This window comes from Strongylocentrotus purpuratus, unplaced genomic scaffold, assembly GCF_000002235.5.
Source record: "Strongylocentrotus purpuratus isolate Spur 01 unplaced genomic scaffold, Spur_5.0 spur5_scaffold_2, whole genome shotgun sequence".
NCBI classification, from domain to species: Eukaryota; Metazoa; Echinodermata; class Echinoidea; order Camarodonta; family Strongylocentrotidae; genus Strongylocentrotus; species Strongylocentrotus purpuratus.
The window spans coordinates 6,425,238-6,444,733 of NW_022145605.1; the positions used below are offsets into that span (position 1 = coordinate 6,425,238).

At 37.4% G+C, this 19,496-nt stretch overlaps 3 protein-coding genes across 3 annotated transcripts in view; 2 read left to right on the plus strand and 1 right to left on the minus strand.

Moving 5' to 3' along the window:
- LOC577459 (pre-mRNA-processing-splicing factor 8) overlaps nucleotides 1-2,517 on the plus strand; it is a 51,295-nt gene extending 48,778 nt beyond the window's left edge. The window contains exon 44 of the mRNA XM_030991507.1: nucleotides 269-2,517. Within this exon, the coding sequence (XP_030847367.1) occupies nucleotides 269-423 (155 nt within the window). The 3' untranslated portion in view covers nucleotides 424-2,517. The remainder of the gene's footprint in view (nucleotides 1-268) is intronic.
- A 601-nt stretch (nucleotides 2,518-3,118) lies between these two features.
- On the plus strand, nucleotides 3,119-8,268 carry LOC577400 (rRNA methyltransferase 3, mitochondrial). Its single transcript, XM_030991508.1, has 4 exons — nucleotides 3,119-3,549; nucleotides 4,191-4,432; nucleotides 5,100-5,264; nucleotides 7,202-8,268. Exons 1-4 carry the CDS (start codon nucleotides 3,134-3,136, stop codon nucleotides 7,729-7,731), a joined length of 1,353 nt encoding a protein of 450 aa, XP_030847368.1. The 5' UTR covers nucleotides 3,119-3,133; the 3' UTR covers nucleotides 7,732-8,268.
- A 456-nt stretch (nucleotides 8,269-8,724) lies between these two features.
- Nucleotides 8,725-17,357, minus strand: LOC764759. Its single transcript, XM_001201248.4, has 8 exons — nucleotides 17,157-17,357; nucleotides 16,009-16,333; nucleotides 15,394-15,492; nucleotides 14,364-14,525; nucleotides 13,651-13,775; nucleotides 12,739-12,883; nucleotides 11,782-11,917; nucleotides 8,725-11,107 (listed from the first exon to the last, which is right to left on the minus strand). Exons 2-8 carry the CDS (start codon nucleotides 16,294-16,296, stop codon nucleotides 11,010-11,012), a joined length of 1,053 nt encoding a protein of 350 aa, XP_001201248.2. The 5' UTR covers nucleotides 16,297-16,333; nucleotides 17,157-17,357; the 3' UTR covers nucleotides 8,725-11,009.
- Nucleotides 17,358-19,496: the final 2,139 nt, after the last annotated feature.

The window sequence follows — 19,496 nt, forward strand, 5'->3', positions numbered from 1 at the left end:
GAAAATAACTGAGAGTATTAAAATTCAAAAACCAGATGTGAAACATAACATTTGGGAAAGAAATGCAACAAAGATTAAAGGTTAAATCAAATTACCATTTTTGAAAGTTAAAAAGAAAAAAAAAAGATCGAAAGAACGAAACATAATGATGTTTTTATATTATTTTATTATTTCAATTTACTTCTGCCTTTTTTTCCAGTATTAATTTCTTGTTTATAGCAATTAATCTACGATTAATTTATCTTGAATTTGTGTCTTTCTTTATCAGGTGTGCGACACGACCCCAACATGCGATTTGACCTCCATCTGGCCAACCCTAAGGAGTTCTACCATGAGGTGCATCGACCCTCTCACTTCCTCAACTTCAGCTCTCTTGAAGACGTTGACAACATGAACAGCGACAGAGAGGATCTATACAAATAGACACCCTTAACCTTAAACTTTCAATGGAAGGATATAATCATGAAGTTTGTTATCAATAATCCATATTTACATCGTTGCTGAGTCTGTCACAAACCTCTTTTGTGAATTTAGCTCTGTTTAAAGCAACTGAGAGGACTTGTTCCAAGTAAACCCTGTCAAATTTCAACTGAAGACATGCACAGTGAAAGAACTCTGGTCTATCAGGACTCCTGTATGTTATAACTTTAAATTTGAATTTAGGAATGGATTACAAAAGTACTATCTGAATGATTTATTTATAGATTTCATAGATTATATTACAGACTGCTCAAATATTCCAGGTTCTTAAATCTGTCATTTTCAAAAAGACCTTGAACATAATGATAAACGACGATTGGGAGGCTCTCATGAGGTAAATGCCCTTAGATTTTGTTTAGAGAGATCATTGATATATTTGAAATCAGTGATCTTTCTTCAGTGCAACATTTTATTAGTCTGTCACAGAATTGTTATTCTGTTTTCTCTAATTATTCGGAAGGTTTGAACAGCATTCAAATAGTTGTATTAGTTTTGTTAGCATTCTCCCATGACCTTATGTTTTATATCAAATAATTTTTACACTAATTGGATCGTATTGTATTATAGTTATTCACCCTTCATGTCTTTTGTTTTTCATATCGCTGAGATAGAAAAGGTAATATGGTGTAATAGCAAGTAATACATGCAATCATTTGAGGAGCTGTGAAATTAGAATTGTATGGCTTTTGATCCACAATGGTCTATATGCATGTTTGATATGTCTCATCCATGCACGTATTATACATAATTGATTATCTTTTTTCTAGCAGAAAAATGATGTAATATTTGTACATAAATGTGGCTTTGTGACAAATGTATAGGAAAATAACCAGAAATCAAGAAACATGAATGTAAAGGGAAGCATGTTTGTGAGTCTAAATGAACTGGTAAACAGTTGTTTTTTTACAGCAAATCACATTTGTTTGTTTGTATATTCAAAGCCGGAAGGGCATAAACTCTGTGTTAAAGTATATGAATTAATTTCCTTCTGGTTCCAAACAGATGGTATTACTAAAATGGATTCTGAATACAGAAGTTAAGCAAATGACGATGTATGTTAAAGTGCCTGTGAATAGTGCATACACATTAACTTCATAAAAGGAAGACAAAGCGAAGAATGTGACAAGTTACACGTACATGTTTATCATTAAATTTCCGTAAATCATTCTGTTACTCTGACTCTGTTTATGATGATTTTTTTTACATTTTACAATGGGAACCTCCTGAAGACGAGATCATCCCGAATTCCCGATGCAGATTGTATGAAATTGTAAATTCATGTAAAATTTATACAATTTTCAAAAGGAGTTGATATCATAATGGTTGTAATTGATTTGATATGGTATGAAAGGATTTTTAGTCGTGAAATTAGATATGTATGAATATTTGTGCTATATTGTATTATCCGGTTATTTCTTTTCTTCTTTTCAAGTGATAATTATGTGATTTAGACCATAAACTCTAGTAGGTCCATGTTTAGACTTTCTTCAGCACATGAATACAGCAACTGGATATGATATGTTCATCTTCAGATCCAAGAAATCACATCAATGTGTTTTCATTACACTTCAATTTTTCTTCACATTTCTTATATGGCTAGCGAAATACAAGTAGTGGACTTGTATTAGACTGGTCATCATTCCCATTTATTAACTTAAAAGATTTTAGCTTTCCAATTCATTCTGTTAGAGGATCACATTACAAACATTTCATAATTAAATGTCTTGAATTCTTGACTGTTATTGTTGTACTATAAAGATGTTTTTCGATCATGTATATATGGATTTCTCAAATTTCATAGAATCAGAAGCACATTTTCATGTAATGGAGGCAACACATGTGGATTATTTTTCAATGAATGTATTTTTTTTACCAGGTACTGTTTTGTTGAACTCTAAAATTAATGTGGCAATCTTTTGCCTAAGCACCAACTTAGCAATGCAGATGCTTGAGATAATTTGTGTTAAATGTGTTGTTTGCATTCCATTATGTTTACACTTGGATGAATAAAAACCAGTATGGTATGTATAAAGTATACTACAGATGTCATATTCTGAATGGTTATTTAGTGTGAGATTCTTATTACATACAATTGGTTTACTTTCTCCATTACATGTACAATGTTTCATGTAAGCTTGGACATGTTTGCTGTTTAAAAAGCAAGCAAGAAAGAAAGAGAAAGAAAGGAATACAGGATTTTCAAGAAAGAATGAAAGAAAAGGACCCCTCCAGACCTTGAAGAAAACGGCATCAAGTATGATTATCAGGAACAGTTTTTCTGTCCTTCTTCTGTTGGGTACAGTCCTCATTGTAGAGTATAGTCGTCTTGGAAGATATGATGCCACTGTCATAATCAGTCTGTAACTCTCTCGGACCCAAGCTGCCTATGAAAACTTAGATTTCGGGGAATTGAAATGCTTGTCCCAGATGGAATCACATTGAGAATGAGAGAAAAGTAATGATGCAAATCTCCTTTAGTTCCCTTTACGAGGTCGTATTACAATGCTCTTGACATTTTAATTCTGAAAAATGCGTTAGGCCTATGTCACTGATGAAAAATCTAACTAGACTAGATAAGGTAAATGATAAATCTCTCAAAACAAACGGAAGTTATACCGCCACCATTTTTTGTTTAAATGGGAATAAATTCAAAATGGCCGCGCCCATGAGAACAAGCATGGCTAGTGTGCGACAACTTTTTGCAGTTATTTCTCAAGGAAACTCAAGGTCTGGGTTTCATACGAGTTGTCAAAAATTGTTGAGAAAGATAAGAGGGGTTTCTGGTAGTGTAGAAACACAGGCAAAGACTAACGATGAAATATCTAACGGAGAATTTCCTTCTGAGCTGCTTCGAGCTGAAGTTAACGGCTCGTCATCGAGCTTACCGCCGGACCTGCAGGGGCAGGAGTCTTCGCAGAGCCGAAGGTTCCGAGTTCCACCCGTATCCATCGACGCGACGAAAGGGGATCGCAGGGAGTCATGGGCTGAAATGTCAGATGATAAGGACGATATTAAGGGACAAGATGTACCGAGATACACAAAGGCAGGACCAGATGACAAGCGCCTGGGGTAATAATCAGATAACAGAATTTAAATTTAAATCATGTAAACTGGTAAATCTAAATGTGATTTAGTCTAGACCGAAATGAGTAAGAATAAGAATAAGAATAGATATTGAAATGTTTAGTTTATAGTTTAGTTTTGTCAAAAGATTGACAAATTTAAGAAGAATGAAGTACTGAAAGTCTGAAGTGAAATTTAACCGGACACTGGCAGTAGTTACTGAAAATGTCAACAAATGAACAAGTCCTATTTGAGTAAATAGTTATAGATCTAACAACAACAACTTGGACTTGAACAAGGTTGTTTACCTGAACATGCTGAAAATTGAAATGTACGCTTAATGATGGAGTTGCAAGTATAGATGATGACCTGAATTAATTAATCACTATGGTCTTGATTTGAAGTCTAAATAGCCTATTCAGTTTTGAAATATATATTTTGGAAATGATTTAGACCATTTTAGCCTGTGATTCTAGGATATGAATATGAATTTAAACTTATTTCAGAAGCTGTCCCTGCATCTGTATCTGCCTGTCATCTGTATGACTATATTAACTATAGATTTTCAACTGAATTTTACTTACAACAAAAAACTGTTGTGGAATTGCAGCAAAAATTGTAAGATTGTTCTCATGTGCTCTCTTTAGACGTGCTACAATGCTGGCCAAGTCCAGGAAATACAGAGAACAGAGTGGCAAGATCATCCTGGAAGGTCGAAGGCTCATTACAGATGCCCTGGAATCTGGAGCTAGAGCTGATACCATCTTCTTCAGTCAAGTGTCAAACATAGAGGGACTTCCCCTCGCTGGGTCAAGGGTCAATCTGGTGAAGGTCGCATACAAGGACATCTCGTTGTGGTCGGACGTCAGTACACCACAGGGAATCGTGGGTGAGTAAGGGTCTTGAAAGATGACAGATAATCATGATTCTGTCAGGTTTCTTTTCCTGAAATGTTCTTGAAGTGTTTCAAGTTGTCATGGCAAAACTTGGAACGTTTATTTCCTTCAGCTTTTTAACAAAGGAAATTCTGTATTTGGGCATTCCACAATCGAGATCTAGTTGTGGTGACAGTGGTGGCATCCAAAGTAAAAACTATGGTACATGCCTGTCCTGCATACGGGGAGGAACATAATAGTGATTTGCTGCATTTGTGTAAAGTTGTAAGCTGCATGAAAAATCGGCTAATAAGACACACAAAAACTCTGCCCCATTATTGTTTTCTTTGTTTCTCTCTATATCATGCATTATAGTCAACAATGGCATTAAGTATTCTGAAGAAAGACAATGATGTAAATGTATCTGTACACAAAGTCGGTAGAGCAGTGGTCTCGTAATCCGGTGACCCGGGTTTGAAACCAAGTTGATGCGCTAGTGCCCTTTGGTAAGGCATTAATCCTCATTACCAGGTCCCTCGGAGAGGACCTAAAGCCGTCGGCCATCTGGTTGCTTACTAACAAGCATTTATGCTTTCTTGGCAGTCAGGTAAAATAACCACCACCCCATCTACAAACTTATGGTAAACAAATGTTATTCTGCTGTTTGTATTCCATTGATAGGTGTGTTCCAGAGACCCAAGTACGAGAATCTAAACCTAGACCAGACATCTACAGAGCATCTTCCAGTGAGTCTGATCTGTGATAACATCCGGGACCCTGGGAATCTAGGTACCATCCTCAGATCAGCTGCAGCTGCTGCATGCCAGAAGATACTTGTTACCAAAGGTATAATAATCTAAAGAGCTCATCATATACTGTAAATCCAGATATTTTTTTTGCCAGCATGAAATGTTTTGTAATTTCACAAGTTGTTCAGATTCAGGAAAATCCCACTTAGTAAATGAATCACAACTGACACAACACTGAATTTCTGCAATATGTGGCAGTCACTCTCATCTAAAAATCACAAAACTTTCATGTCATAGCAGTTTCTGGTTTTACAGTTTCACAGGTGATGATAGTGATATTAGGTCTCAGTTGTCATTTAGAGGAAGGCAACTTGAGCAATTATTACATGACAATAATGTAGACATAAATAAATATCTCGTATCCAAAACAAAATTATTTTATAAATGTAATGCTTCCTGGGAGAAATTTCAATTTCAATGGGTGTAAGCCACAAATATGTTTAAATAACATTATTTTAGTGATAAAAAAAAATGCACCAGCAGTAATAGCCTTAAGCAATGTCATTTTGAGAGAGCAGTAAGTATGACATCATTTCAAAATACTGTTTGGACAAAGGGTAATTGTAGGACAGCATTTATACAATAATAGTCTAGTAATATAATGTATTGGATTTGCTTTTTATGCCTCCGCCACCGAAGGTGGTGCCGGAGGCATCATGTTTTCGGGTTGTCCGTCCGTACGTCCGTACGTCTGTACGTCCGTCCGTACGTCCGTACGTCCGTCCCGTTTGACCGTTATCACAATATCTCAAGAACCATTTAAGATTTAAACTTAAGACTCGGGAATAGTATTTATCACCATTGGAAGACGATCTGATTAGATTTTGGAGTACGTAGGTCAAAGGTCACAGGTCACAGAGGTCAACTTATGAAATTCCTTGTATTGAGTTTGTTAGCGCGATATCTCAAGAACCATTTGAGATTTAAACTTCAAACTTAAGGATAGTATGTATCACCATAGGAAGACGATCTGATTAGATTTTGGAGCACGTATGTCAAAGGTCAAGGGTCACAGAGGTCAACTTATGAAATTCCATACATTGAGATTGTTATCATGATATCTCAAGAACCACTGGAGATTTAAACTTCAAACTTAGTGATAGTGTGTATCACTATAGGAAAACAATCTGATTACATTTTGGAGCACGTAGGTCAAAGGTCAAGGGTCATAGAGGTCAACTTATGAAATTCCATACATTGAGATTGTTATCATGATATCTCAAGAACCACTGGAGATGTAAAAACTTCAAACTTAAGGATAGTATGTATCACCATAGGAAGACGATCTGATTAGATTTTGGAGCACGTAGGTCAAAGGTCAAGGGTCACAGAGGTCAACTTATGAAATTCCATACATTGAGATCGTTATCGCGATATCTCAAGAACCACTGGAGAATTTTCACTTCAAACTTAATGATAGTATGTATCACCATATCATAATATCTCAAGAACCACTGGAGATTTAAACTTCAAACTTAATGATAGTGTGTATCACCATAGGAAGACAATCTGATTAGATTTTGGAGCACGTAGGTCAAAGGTCAAGGGTCACAGAGGTCAACTTATGAAATTCCATACATTGAGATTGTTATCATGATATCTCAAGAACCACTGGAGATTTAAACTCCAAACTTGTTTAAATTGCTCTATGGCGGAGGCATCATTTTCGACTGCGCGCAGTCAAAATTCCATCTAGTTTATCTCATGCACCAGCCTTGAAAGTGTAATTTATATTTATGCTGTACATCTTTAATACTTGAATTGCAGCCTTATAATTGTTGCTTGTCCATTTATAATTTGATTGTGATAAAATAAAATGAGTCTTATTGGTGACTATCAGTATGAAAGGTACTGAAAATTCTCTGCAGGAAATCACGATATGTACCTTTCGTATTAATAAGATGATTTGTGTAATGTGCTTGTAATCCTATTAAGTCTAAGTGTTAATTTTGCTTGCGGTTATTATTTTTGAAGGTTGTGTAGATGTGTGGGAGCCCAAGGTGCTGCGGTCAGGAGCAGGGGCTCATTTCAGAGTGCCCATCATCTCCAACATCCCCTGGACCAGTTTACCAAACTACCTATCACCCAACAGGAGTGTTCACATCGCAGACTGTAACTATGTTCATAATGACGATTTGCAAACACAGAGTAGCTGTGGAGTCTCAGATAACCAGTCAGAACATGCTCACATCTCTCAATATGATAACGATGATGACATTTCAGCTGATCATTCAAAGATGATGGATGAGATGAACGCAACCACTGATTTAAGAACGGTTCCATATTTCAGTGTAAACTGGACCCAAGGAGACTGTGCTCTGGTCATAGGGGGAGAGACAGAGGGACTGAGCAGGGAAGCAAGAGAGCTTTGCACAGTGACTGATGGAAGGAGAATCTTTATACCAATGTCAATGGGGGTTGACAGCCTGAATGCTGCTATGGCAACAAGTGTCATCTTGTTTGAGGCAAAGAGACAACTTTTGATGGCAGATGAAAGCCATTAAACTGTCCTTTGTGTAAGCTTACATGGTCGTGATCTAGCAATTAATTAAGGGAAGAATAACCATAGACAATTTTCCACTCTGTCATGCTTTGGTATTACTTTTTCTTGACTCTCTTGAGTCTTGTGCACTTTTAAATAAAGTGTACAAAATATGAAGTGACAATACCTGTTGTGAACTTGTTTCAGGCTGAAATTGGAAATTTTGTTAACAGAGTGAAAAGAACTCTCTACTTTCTTATTTTCATTCTAAATCAGTTTACCAACTCAATGTTATTTTTCATCTGTTTTATCTCAATATTAATCAAGAAAGGAGCCTCAGACAGGAAAACTCATAGGACAAAGAATTGAAAGAAAAACAAATTGAAAAGAAATGAAATATAGAATTCAAATTAAGATGACAAATTTGTTTAAAGGTTACATTAAGTGTACAAAATCATGTAATATAACAAACTTTCTTTGTTCAGCATTTAATATTTACAAATATAATTTGAATGAATGATATAATAAATTATGGTATTACCATAATTCCATCAAAATTGATGATGCCGTCTTGTTCATTATTTTAGTGGTGTGTGCAAAATCTGTGCATGATCTGTTGCTCTTCAGTCAATAAAAAAGCCAGTCTTTTTTTGTGGTTGTTGGGGGGGGGGGGGGGGGGGGGGGGGGGGGGGTTGAGAAACAACATTTACATGTAAAACCATGGTACCGAAAGTGCTAACATTGTATTTGCTTGTCCGGGTTTCTGGTTTGAAACTACTGAGACCATGCATGAGGTTCACCTTGAAATCATTCAAGCAACGGACTGGAGCAGGGCAAAAACAGTATTTTGCGTTGGTGTGATCACCATGCCATTATTCAGCACAAAATTGTTTGGAACCAGCAACCTTGACATCTTAGCCAGTTTGGCGTAGCTCTTCGGTACTCTTTATGAAGGTTATTAACTTTGATAGACAAGCCATGATAAAAAAAGAAATACATGCCAGTAAAGTAAAACTTCTTTGGTTATAATGTTATGAATTTTATTCATAAAAAGTACTGATTAATAAACCATTTATTCCTCACCACCTTAAAATAAGCAAAAATGTATATTCCATAAAAAAAACAATAGTACTGACCAATAAAAAAAGTAACATGATACATTTCAGCAACCTCGCATCAATTCAGGATAAATCTGATTCAGTCAGGGATGAGATTCCTCTGCCAATCTGCGGATTACCGCCGATTTTGAGACTTCCAGACGGGGGAAACAACAGAAATTAAAGTCCGTCCCTTTACGCAAGATGGGGTAACAAATATTTCTCAAATTTAGAATTTAAATGCAAGGAAAACGTGTCATTTTGATTTTACGTTAACATATTCTGATGTTTTCTGCGGAAAGGGCATGCTGCCCCCTCAACCCTTCCGTCTCATCCCATCATTCTATAAAGCCAACATTTCTGAATAATATATAAAGAAAAGAACATTATAAACCATAATTACCCTTTAAATATCTAGAAGTACAAATTCATAATTTCATAACGTAATTCCATAACTTTTCGAATTGATTTGAATCGTACTGTAACTCAATTTAATTTGGTGATTTTTGCTTCCCAACATCATTCTTGGCACTTCTACACAATAACAGTGTGTGCTTTTAATGGATTTGATAACCAAAATAAAACAGCATACAGTTAGATTTGTTTTAAAGTCTCCATACATTTCATAAAACACGTTTATGCAATCAATATTCAACTTAATACCTCTCAACGATTGCATCATGTAAATCTTTAATGACTCTTTCTTTGACTTCAACTTTTGTCCATGTCTAAACATCACATGAAACTCAAATTATGCCCATTTCAGTCGAAAGGTCTTCAACAACAGGATTTGTCCCTCCACATACATGATTTTACACTGGTTTAAATAATATGATTCTTCTGGCTGTCTCATTCTACAAAATATAGACATTGTTTTAGGCTATTTAAAAAATAATCTTTAGCTACATGATTAAGAAGCCTGGACACTCTGACTGGAAGTATATTATTCAAATAACTTGGGGCCTATAGAGACAACTCCTTTTTTTTTTTATACCCAGCACAAGAAATAAATAAACTGTAAAAAACAACATATAAAAACAGCATTACCGATTCTCTTTAAATAAAAACATAGTGAAAAGAAAGAAAAATAAAATGAAAGTTTCACTCCATTATTCTCTTTGGATATTTCCTTTGGCTAAAATAGCATAACTTTTTTCATGAATATCAATCTGTTAGACAGTATATCGACACATAATGAACAATACAAAGCACTAAAAATGCTGGAAGGATACCTAATATAACAGCCATAATAAATCTATGCATATTTCTTTAGCTTGGCTAGTTCAATTAAGATCAAATGGGGTGAAAAGGGACACAAAAAATGAGTAGAAAAAGTTTCTTTAACACAATCTTTTTAAACAGAAGTGGAGCAGATCCTTTTAATATCCCACACATTGTATTTATGATAATATACAATTGAAAAGAGTCTGCAGCACTACTAGGGAAATAAATATATGACATAATGACAAAATCCTTTCTGTCCATATTCATGCATTCCCTTCATGTATTCATCTCATTTTACAGTACTTGTACTGTAACAAATTGAAAGACACCAGTACTTGAATGTACTAACAATTGACTATTAAAAAACATATTGAAAAGCATGCACAGGAAAGTCTTGGGGAATAATTATGGGAACCAGCATCTATGTTTCAATGATACATGTGATCCGAAAGACAAGAGACTTCTTCTTTTTGTTGCAACAAAGTAAACATTTCATAAATCACAGTCAGAACCATGTTTTAAAAACTACCATTCATATGTAAGAGCTGTGTTCATATTAAGATTCATCCGCATATAATTGGGTCGAAAACCCAAATCCTGTCCTAATGATTTTTTTGGCAATAACAAATTATACATAAAATAGCAATATACAGTTATACTAGATGGTCCATAAAATGACATTTGAACCAAGCTTCTGTGATTCTGATACAATCAATAAAAATATTCATAGTATAAACATACCGGTATGAAAAAATCTTTGACATCAGGTAGACACACACAATCACAATTATTACATGACAATAATATAGACATAAATAAATATCTCATATTCAAATTTATGTTCCCATACTTTCCTGAACAAAATACTATACAAAATAAAGAATCCCCCAAACAAAAAACCTGATTGCTCCAGTAAATGGACATCAAATAAAGGCAACAATGTAAACCAATAATAATCATAAGGGCGTGGCAAATCCCGTCATAGATCCTCCCATGCCCCTCCACTGCTGATAGCCAGTGAGATTCCGATCGGCCCAGCTGAATATTGGAGGTACCAAAAGTCATTGCAGTACACCACTGGAAGAAAATAAAGAGAGCAAAAACAGGGTAAAGATCAGTTCTGGTCATGCGATTGCATTGTGAAAGAAACGTTGTGGAATCGATCAGAAAAGGTTGATCATCTAGCATAGAAGTATTGTACTGCAAGGTTCTGAAATCATCCAAATGATAAGAAATTTGGCCCAGTCTTAATAGAGGAGGCGCGATAGCTAAGTCTGTAGAGCAGTGGTCTCGTAATCCGGTGACCCGGGTTCGAAACCAAGTCGATGCGCTAGTGCCCTTTGGTAAGGCATTAATCCTCATTACCAGGTCCCTCGGAGAGGACCTAAAGCCGTCGGCCGTCTGGTTGCTTACTTCTTAGCAGTCAGGTAAAATAACCACTACTATCAAAGTTACAAGCACTGTACACAGAAAGATGTATATGGGACTACGTGACACGTTTGCGATATCTATCCGGTCAAATAGTTATAATAATTTACCAAATATATCAATTAGTAGGCGGTTTCCTGGTAAAATTTGTATCATCACATATTAGTCAAAACATATTCTTTCACATAATTTGGTAATAAGAGCTTCCATTTCATTTTATGAGAGGAGAGCATTTCCAAAACTGGTCTTTACCTTTAAAGCAAATTAAAAGAGCGCTATCTAAGTGACCCATGAAACTCATCGAACCTCTTCTTGACACTTACAGGTTTCTCCTTCGTTCAGAGTCCCTTCCAATTCTTCACATTTCTCCTCACACACTGGATCTGGCAACAGCTTGAACTTGAACTGACCTTTGACCTGGCTGACCCAGGTCACCTGCATGTTGGCCGGATCAAATCCCTGTAAAAAAAAACATACACACCATTGCAGAGATAGACTAATTCTTTAATTGCCATACATCAATACCCACCAAGACTGTGACATTCTTTGGAAGATAAATGATGCACAAACACTGATAAAAGTGGACTGTGCCAAGTCATGTTTGTTCCAATAGGGCACTTTCGCAAACACGACGGAAGCAAAGACGGGAGAATTACGGCGATACAGCTCTTCCGTCGTGTTAAGGGAGGGAACGCTATTATGGCCGCGTACGGTCGTGATAATCAACAGGACGGAGTAAATTGTGGTTCGCACATGTTCAGATTGTTTTTTTGCTTGCGTTACCGTTGTGTTTGCCTTCCGTCGTGTTTGCGAAAGCGCCCTATCAATGAAACAAAGCCAGTAAAAAGAATTTACACAATTATACAGAACTGAGAAAGGACTTAAAGGTACTATGTCCCATTTGCAGGCCAAAAAATGAAAAGGTTAAATTCCAACGGCATTTGAAAAATAATACTAATTTAGAACTTCCCTAAAAAAGGTGGGGCTTGAAAATGGCTTCAAGTGGGAAAATAACGACTATTAGTTGTCAAATCGACTTAGCAGCTATAGAGCCAATAAGTAATGGTCTTGATTTTCAGACCATTGTACCGAAGTCCATGAGACTGACATCACAAGGCCGACAGCCCAAAAGACTGACCTTTGACCGACAATGTCAATCTTGTGAACATTTAGAAAATTGCCAGAAGGTCCATAAGACCATCATCATTAATCTAGCTGGATGTCTAGTCTTGTATGATATGGACAGTACAGATAAATCACACACAAACATGAAGACATACTCTATATTCTGGTATTGTCTCTTCATCTTTTCTTCCTCCTACTATGATGAAATTCTTGGGGTCTGCCTCCACCATCCCTGGTAGGAAGTAGGGCCTGCGGTAGTACTGACGTAACACCTTAGCGGCTGGAAGCTTGCAGTGTCCCCTGGAAAATCAACAATTTTGGAAACACAGAAAATGTTCATAAAATCCTTAAAATGAACAGTTCATGTATGGAGAATAACAACACTATGAAACAACAACCCTATGCACTTCCAAACATTATGTGGATGTTGGTATTTCTTATATTTAATTGTATTGAAAATTTGAAACCTGAACACAACGACTGGCAATGGGAAACCACAAAAGTTACCTAAGAGGTAGGTGGTGTATATGAACCAGTAGGTTCCTTTAGGAAAAAACAATGCAAAGGAAACAAAAATGTCATCTTTATAGAGAGGTGGTCTTGGTTGAGTGGTTTAAGCACTTGACTGGAGACAAGGGTTGTGGGATCAAGCCTCAGCACCAACCTAATGTCCTCAGACAAGAATTTCTTAATCTACAATCGCTTCTGTCCACCCAGGTGTTAAGTGGGTACCTGGTATGAAGGAATTCTCAGAATGCTTTAAGCACGAAATATGAAGATAAAAGTGGAGGACCTAAAACTTCTTGCAAGGTGGATATGAGTGCAATACAAGTATCCATTATCATAATTATTGTTTTTCTGGGGTTGATTAGTCATACTCTAATATGAATTTCATGCATTTTCCTCAATGTTTGCATTCATATTCATAAGTATGCAATAATACCAGCATGACAATTTCAGTTTAACTGTATTATAATGCAATACTAACAGCAGAAATACATTTATCAGGATTTTATCAGGATATATATATATATAAGTATTCTAAAAGCAACATTAAAAGGCCTTACCAATGGACTTGGAAATTATCTAATGTATGCATCTTTTTGAAGAAGCCTTGCAACGTTGATGCCATGTCCAGTCCTGAAACGCTACACACAGATGTCTCTGACAGGATAGGATCATCAATGTACAGCTGTAAAACATTGGAAAAAGAGATATATTTTTGAAGATACCATTTTGATATTTTGAAACGGTTTTTGTCATTTCTTTTTCATGAATTTGACGTAAAATGTAAAAAAAAAGAATACAGGTAGTCCTTAAATTTCTTAGAAAATTAAAGGGATCACATGCACTAAGATAAACATCAATGCTCACTCTCAATTTGAAAAAAAAGTATGTGAGCTTGTGAGCTGATCAAAGCACATTTTCCCAGCAAAGACGGTCTATACACCAGAATAATATAGATTTATATTACTTTAAAAAACTTTGTTAAAAATCTTTCAAACTGTTTCTAAGTGACTCAAGAAACATGGAAGCAATGGTGGAAGGAATTTGATAAATTCTTTAATAGGGGAATATATTACATAACATTCATTCACAAAATACAGTGTGTTACTGTTTATGCCCCCATCTAATCAGCTCACAAGTTGACCATAGATGTACCTGTAGGCAGTTGTACTTGGCTGGAGCAATGAAAAAGTTGTGTATCCTATTTTTTTAGCCAGAAGGGCATTACATATCATTTCCACAATATAACAGAGCATATAAAACAAATGCATACCTCAGAGATGTACTCTAAGCTAAAGTTCACATCTTTGACAGCCCTCCAATCCGTCATAGCATCCGTCACAATAACCGGGACAGCTATAAAGAGATGGTCTTCGGTCATCGCATCCTGGCTCAGGTTTTCTACTCTCTCTACCTTAGACAGATTCACCAACGGCTGCAGGATCAAAGCAATCATTAGGCCAATTCAAATTAAATCTGAATTTTCTTGTCCCCCCCCCCCCCCCCCCCCCCCACACACATTAATATTTTTGGCCCACCTAAAGCTTTTAAGTTATTTGTTTTTTTCTTCAATTCTGACGACATCTTTAGACAATGGGGTTGTTATTGATACATTGCAATTTCACCTTGTTTCAAGCCCTCCCCCCCCCCCCCCCCCGATCTATATTCATATGAAATCTAGGTAACCAAATCTGTGTACAAATAAGCCCAATGGAATTTGTATGTCCTGAACAAAATATGAAATAAAATGGAATTCTGTCCTCCTAATTTTCAAAAATCTAGTCAAGAAACTAAGAATAAATTTTTTAATTGGCCTCCTGTAGTTTAAGTGGTAAAGTGTCATAAAAAAGAGGTCCTGGGTTCAAAAGAAAGTAAATAAGCAAGTGCCTTTTGGTAACACAAGGGCTCCATATTAACTCTTGTACGTATTAAAAATAACTAAACATCAGAGTGGACATCACTTCCCTTTTAAGATTGATTTATTTTATTTATTTATTTATTTATTAAACTTTTTTTTAGTAGGGTGGCTTCATCAGTGGTTAAATACTGTTTTTTTGTGGATCGAGGCGCACTACAACATAAATACAACATTTACAAACATATTGATGTAAACAATCCAAATCGAGACAAAATGAATTAAGTAACAACATTTTCAAACAAAAGAAAAGAAACAAAAACAACACAATGGACTAGTTCAATGATTAAGATTATTGATTATTGATAACGATTATTGATACAGATTAAACATTAAGATTGAGTAGAATTAAGTATGATGTAAGAGAAGAGAATCCAACGATCCTCACCTCACACTCTTCTTCCGTGATCCCTCCAGGTTCCCGGTAAGGATTCTGAAAGAGGCAGTCTCTAGCATGGATGGTTGTCCAATCCCAGTATGGCAGCACCTACAGTTTAAATTAATAATAATGTTAATATCACTATTTTCTTCAAAAAATTAATAACAAATGTAATTCATTTTAGAATAAGCGATGGAGTAACAATGAATGATAATAACAAATAACATAAACTAACAAATGCTATGTGTGTTCCGAAGCATGCTACTCTAAGTTGCCTGAATGGAAAAAGCAATTTTAATCACTATGTGCATCTCCTGACTGGCCTAAACCATGCCTTAACACATCTCAAAAGTTATGCCCTGCATATTGTCAAACAAATCTGATATTCTGTTGTCATATTCTAAAAATCTTCCTCTTACAGAGAGGAAGAGTTTAAGACTATTGAAAGAAGAGAGACATCAAAAGATCATCTAAAACATCTGAATTTTTAACAATTAACCCCATTTGATATGATTTAATAAATCTTCCTACCTATCATGAGAGCTAGAACTTAGAAGGGTGTTCACTCTGTGTTAAAGTATATGAGTTTACACTCTTCAAACTCTCAACTGATGATATACTTACTAATTTCACCATTCCAATCTTGCCCACTGCCGATATGAATTCAGCCGTAGCTTCGACCTGATACAAGACTGCAACGACTACCACCACTAGCGAAATAAAAATGATGGAATTAATCCGTTCTCTCCTCCTCCATTTCTGGTGGATCATTCGCAGAGGTCTAGTGAGACTTCTGAACTCTTCCGGGCATATTTTCTCTGCTGCACACATCTTCAAGGTTTGCATGAGCTTCTGATCTATCTCCTCTATTTTTTGTTTGCGAGACATTTTCAAAGATCTCCTCCGCTCCATTCTACTTTCTAGTGCTAACTGTACAAGTTAAGAGATTCTGCAACAAAATGTGATAAGAGATTGTAATTTCTAATTCTATATGCAGAATCAAATTCAATATTGCACTAAAAATAAGATCTAAAAGTATTTACATCCACATTAAGCCAAGGCCAAATAAAATGAATTCTTCTCGTTAATAGTTTTTTCATCTTCTCCTTCATTCTTGGTTTTTAAAAGTTTTAGCGTATAGACGGTCTATTTGAAAACAAAGTGCGGACACAGGCTATTATACATACAAAATTATATAAACAGCCTTCACTCAGCATGCTCAGTCCTAGACAGAAATAACCATCTGATTTGGGTCATTTCTTTAATAAAACTGACATTTGTTGTCATTCCCCAATCGGAGGTCTAGTGGAGCCAGACGAAGTCTCAGTGGAACAACCGACGATTAGAGAGACTGAAGTTTTCGGTCTAGCTCAGTCCGAGTGTCTGATATTGAGATTACATCTGGCTCCTATAGCCTCCGACTGCCTCTAGATAGAAGGTCTAATGTGTATGGGTATATAGGTTGACAAATATGTTAGTTTTATTAAAGAATGACCCAAGGCCATACCCTGATACCACACGGTTATTTCTGTCTACATTCAATATTGTATAACCCACTCCTAGAATGAATGTAGCCAACACTCTAATGTACCCTAAACAGTGTTACATACACTACCACTGCGCCAGCGCCAGAAGCGCAGGCATTTAAATTATAGCACTTATGCATTTTTGGGGTTTAGGTTCCTTGATTTTAAAGTGTTTATACCTATTGTTAACCTATGTATTTACAATTGGATAATACATTTCAAGTTCAGTATTATGACGAGCATTACCTAGTCGTGGCTACATACAGACGAACCCTGCAAACCATTAACCCTCGTCGTTTAGTACATGCAGTAGAGTCCCAGGCCAATGCACTCGCCTCGCTCGACAAAGGCTGAATATGGATTGTGGCGACCGACCGGGGCAGTCTCGGCTGTGCCGCACCCCAATGGAACTCCGGCCGTACGTACGCGGGGCCCGCTGCCGATGTGGGCGGTATCCTGTCTTGTTTCATCGATCGGTGGCGGTGCCGTGGTGGTGGTGCCTGGTGGTGGTGGAAGGGGGGGGGGGGGGGGGGGGGGGCGTTAATGAAGACTCGATGAACGCTGATGTTGGATGTAGAGGTCTATAGTGGATTTTGACAATTAGATTAAATTGAATATGCCGAAACCCCAAATCTTGCATTTTCTTATTAGATCTATCCCTTTAATTCTAGGCAGAATTAGTTCTTCGCTCTTCGATCACATTAATAATAATAAATTACAAAATTATTATGATAGTAAAGTTTAGCGAAAGTTAATCGTAAAAATAATAAACCAAATAACCCTTGGATAACGACCCGGCCTCCCCACTCCGGGGTCGGAATAACCGCATGCGTGTTACCAAAATGTCCGGTAAAGGGGTACTTTTCGTGCGACAAAGTCCGGCCCGAGAATCGTAAGAAAAGGGGGTGTATTTGACTTTTCACCCGGAGATTTCTTCAAAAAGGGGGTGTGTTTTCTTTTTTCTCTCATCTCTTTGGACTCCTGAGAAATTATTCCGAATTTAGGGGGGTACATTGAGCATTTTTCAGAATTTAGGGGGGTCTCCAAAGCAGGAAAAGCCCGCGAAAAGCCCGCGAAAGGGGGGTTCGGAAATGTTGGCAGTCCTCAGATAGGGGGTGTTTTCAAAAAGAGGGAACAAGCTATGCGTACCCTAAATAACACTTAGTGGGGGACCGGGGTCTGTTCTCAAAAAGGAAGAAGAAATTACCGTCAGATGAGCATACTTTGATACCCTATTTGTGACACTGGCAGGTCACGAATTGGCGTGGGGTTCCGGGCAATAAATTAAGGTCAGATGAGCATATTTTGATACTTTATTTGTGACACTGGCAGGACACAAATGGGTGTGGAGTCCAAGGGGCGTGGAGCCCACAGAAGCTCAGGGGTTTTAGGCATTTTATAACGGTAAGATGTTTTGATGCCTTATATGTGACACTGGCAGGACACTAATTGGCGTGAGGTCCAGGAGGCGGAGACCTCAGAAGCCCAGGTGTTTTAAGCATTGAATTACCGTCAGATGAGCATCCAGGTGCCCGCCTTATAGGGCCCTAGGTGAAATCCAGGGGGCAGAGCCACCGGAAGCTCAGGGGTTTTTATGCATTTATTCACGGTCAGATGAGCAAATCTTGACACCTCATTATTTTGTGAGAAAGGCAGGTTACAATATTTTCTTTCTTTCTTTAGGAATTTCCGATTTTCCAACAAACGCATAAAAAAAGATAATTTACTAAAGATGGAGGAAAAATTTAGGAAAATTATTTCATTTCAGCACATTTCAGCAACATTTGTAAATCACCGGTATCGAATTAGAAATAAACCACTTTTGAATTATATTTGGGGGCATCTGTCACCCCCAAGCCCCCTCTGGCGTACCATCAGTACGCCAGTGCCCGGCCCGCCCCCGATCTACACCTTGTTGGCGGGAATTTAAAATCGCAACTGATCCCCCCTACCTTTCTTTTTTCTCTTTTGTTCTCTTTCCCTTTCTCTCCTCTTTTCCTTTCCCTTCCCTTCCTTCTCTCTGTTTTAAGTTTGATGGGGGGTGGGGGCAAGTGCCTTTCGCCCCCCCTTTCCGATCCAGTGGCGGGAATAATCGCAACTGTTCCCCCTTCTTTTCAACCTGTTCTTTTATTCCTGTTTTTGTTCCCTTTTAGCTCTCCTCTTCCCCTTTCCTCCCCCCCCCCCCTTTTTGGGGCGGTTTAGGGGAGATGGAGGCAAGGGCAAAATTACAACTGATATCCGGCCCCTTCATATCTTTTCATATTTTTTCCTTCCCTTTATCTCATCTTTGCATTTTTTCTTTCCCTTTCCTTCCTTCTCTCTTATTTTTTGACGGTGGGGGGGGGGGGGGGGGGGGGGGTAAGTAACAGCTGGGAGGCAAGGCCCTTTCGGTCCCGGCCCCCGATCTCCTTCTTCTTCCCCCCCCCCTTTTTTTCTTCCTTCCTCTTCTTTCTTTCCCGCTTTCTCTCCTCTTTCCCTTTCCATCCTCTCTTTCTCTCTCTCTCTCTCTCTCTCTCTCTCTCTCTCCGCTGCCCCCCCCCCCCCCCCACACACAACGGGAGCACTTCCACCTCTGGCATAATGGGC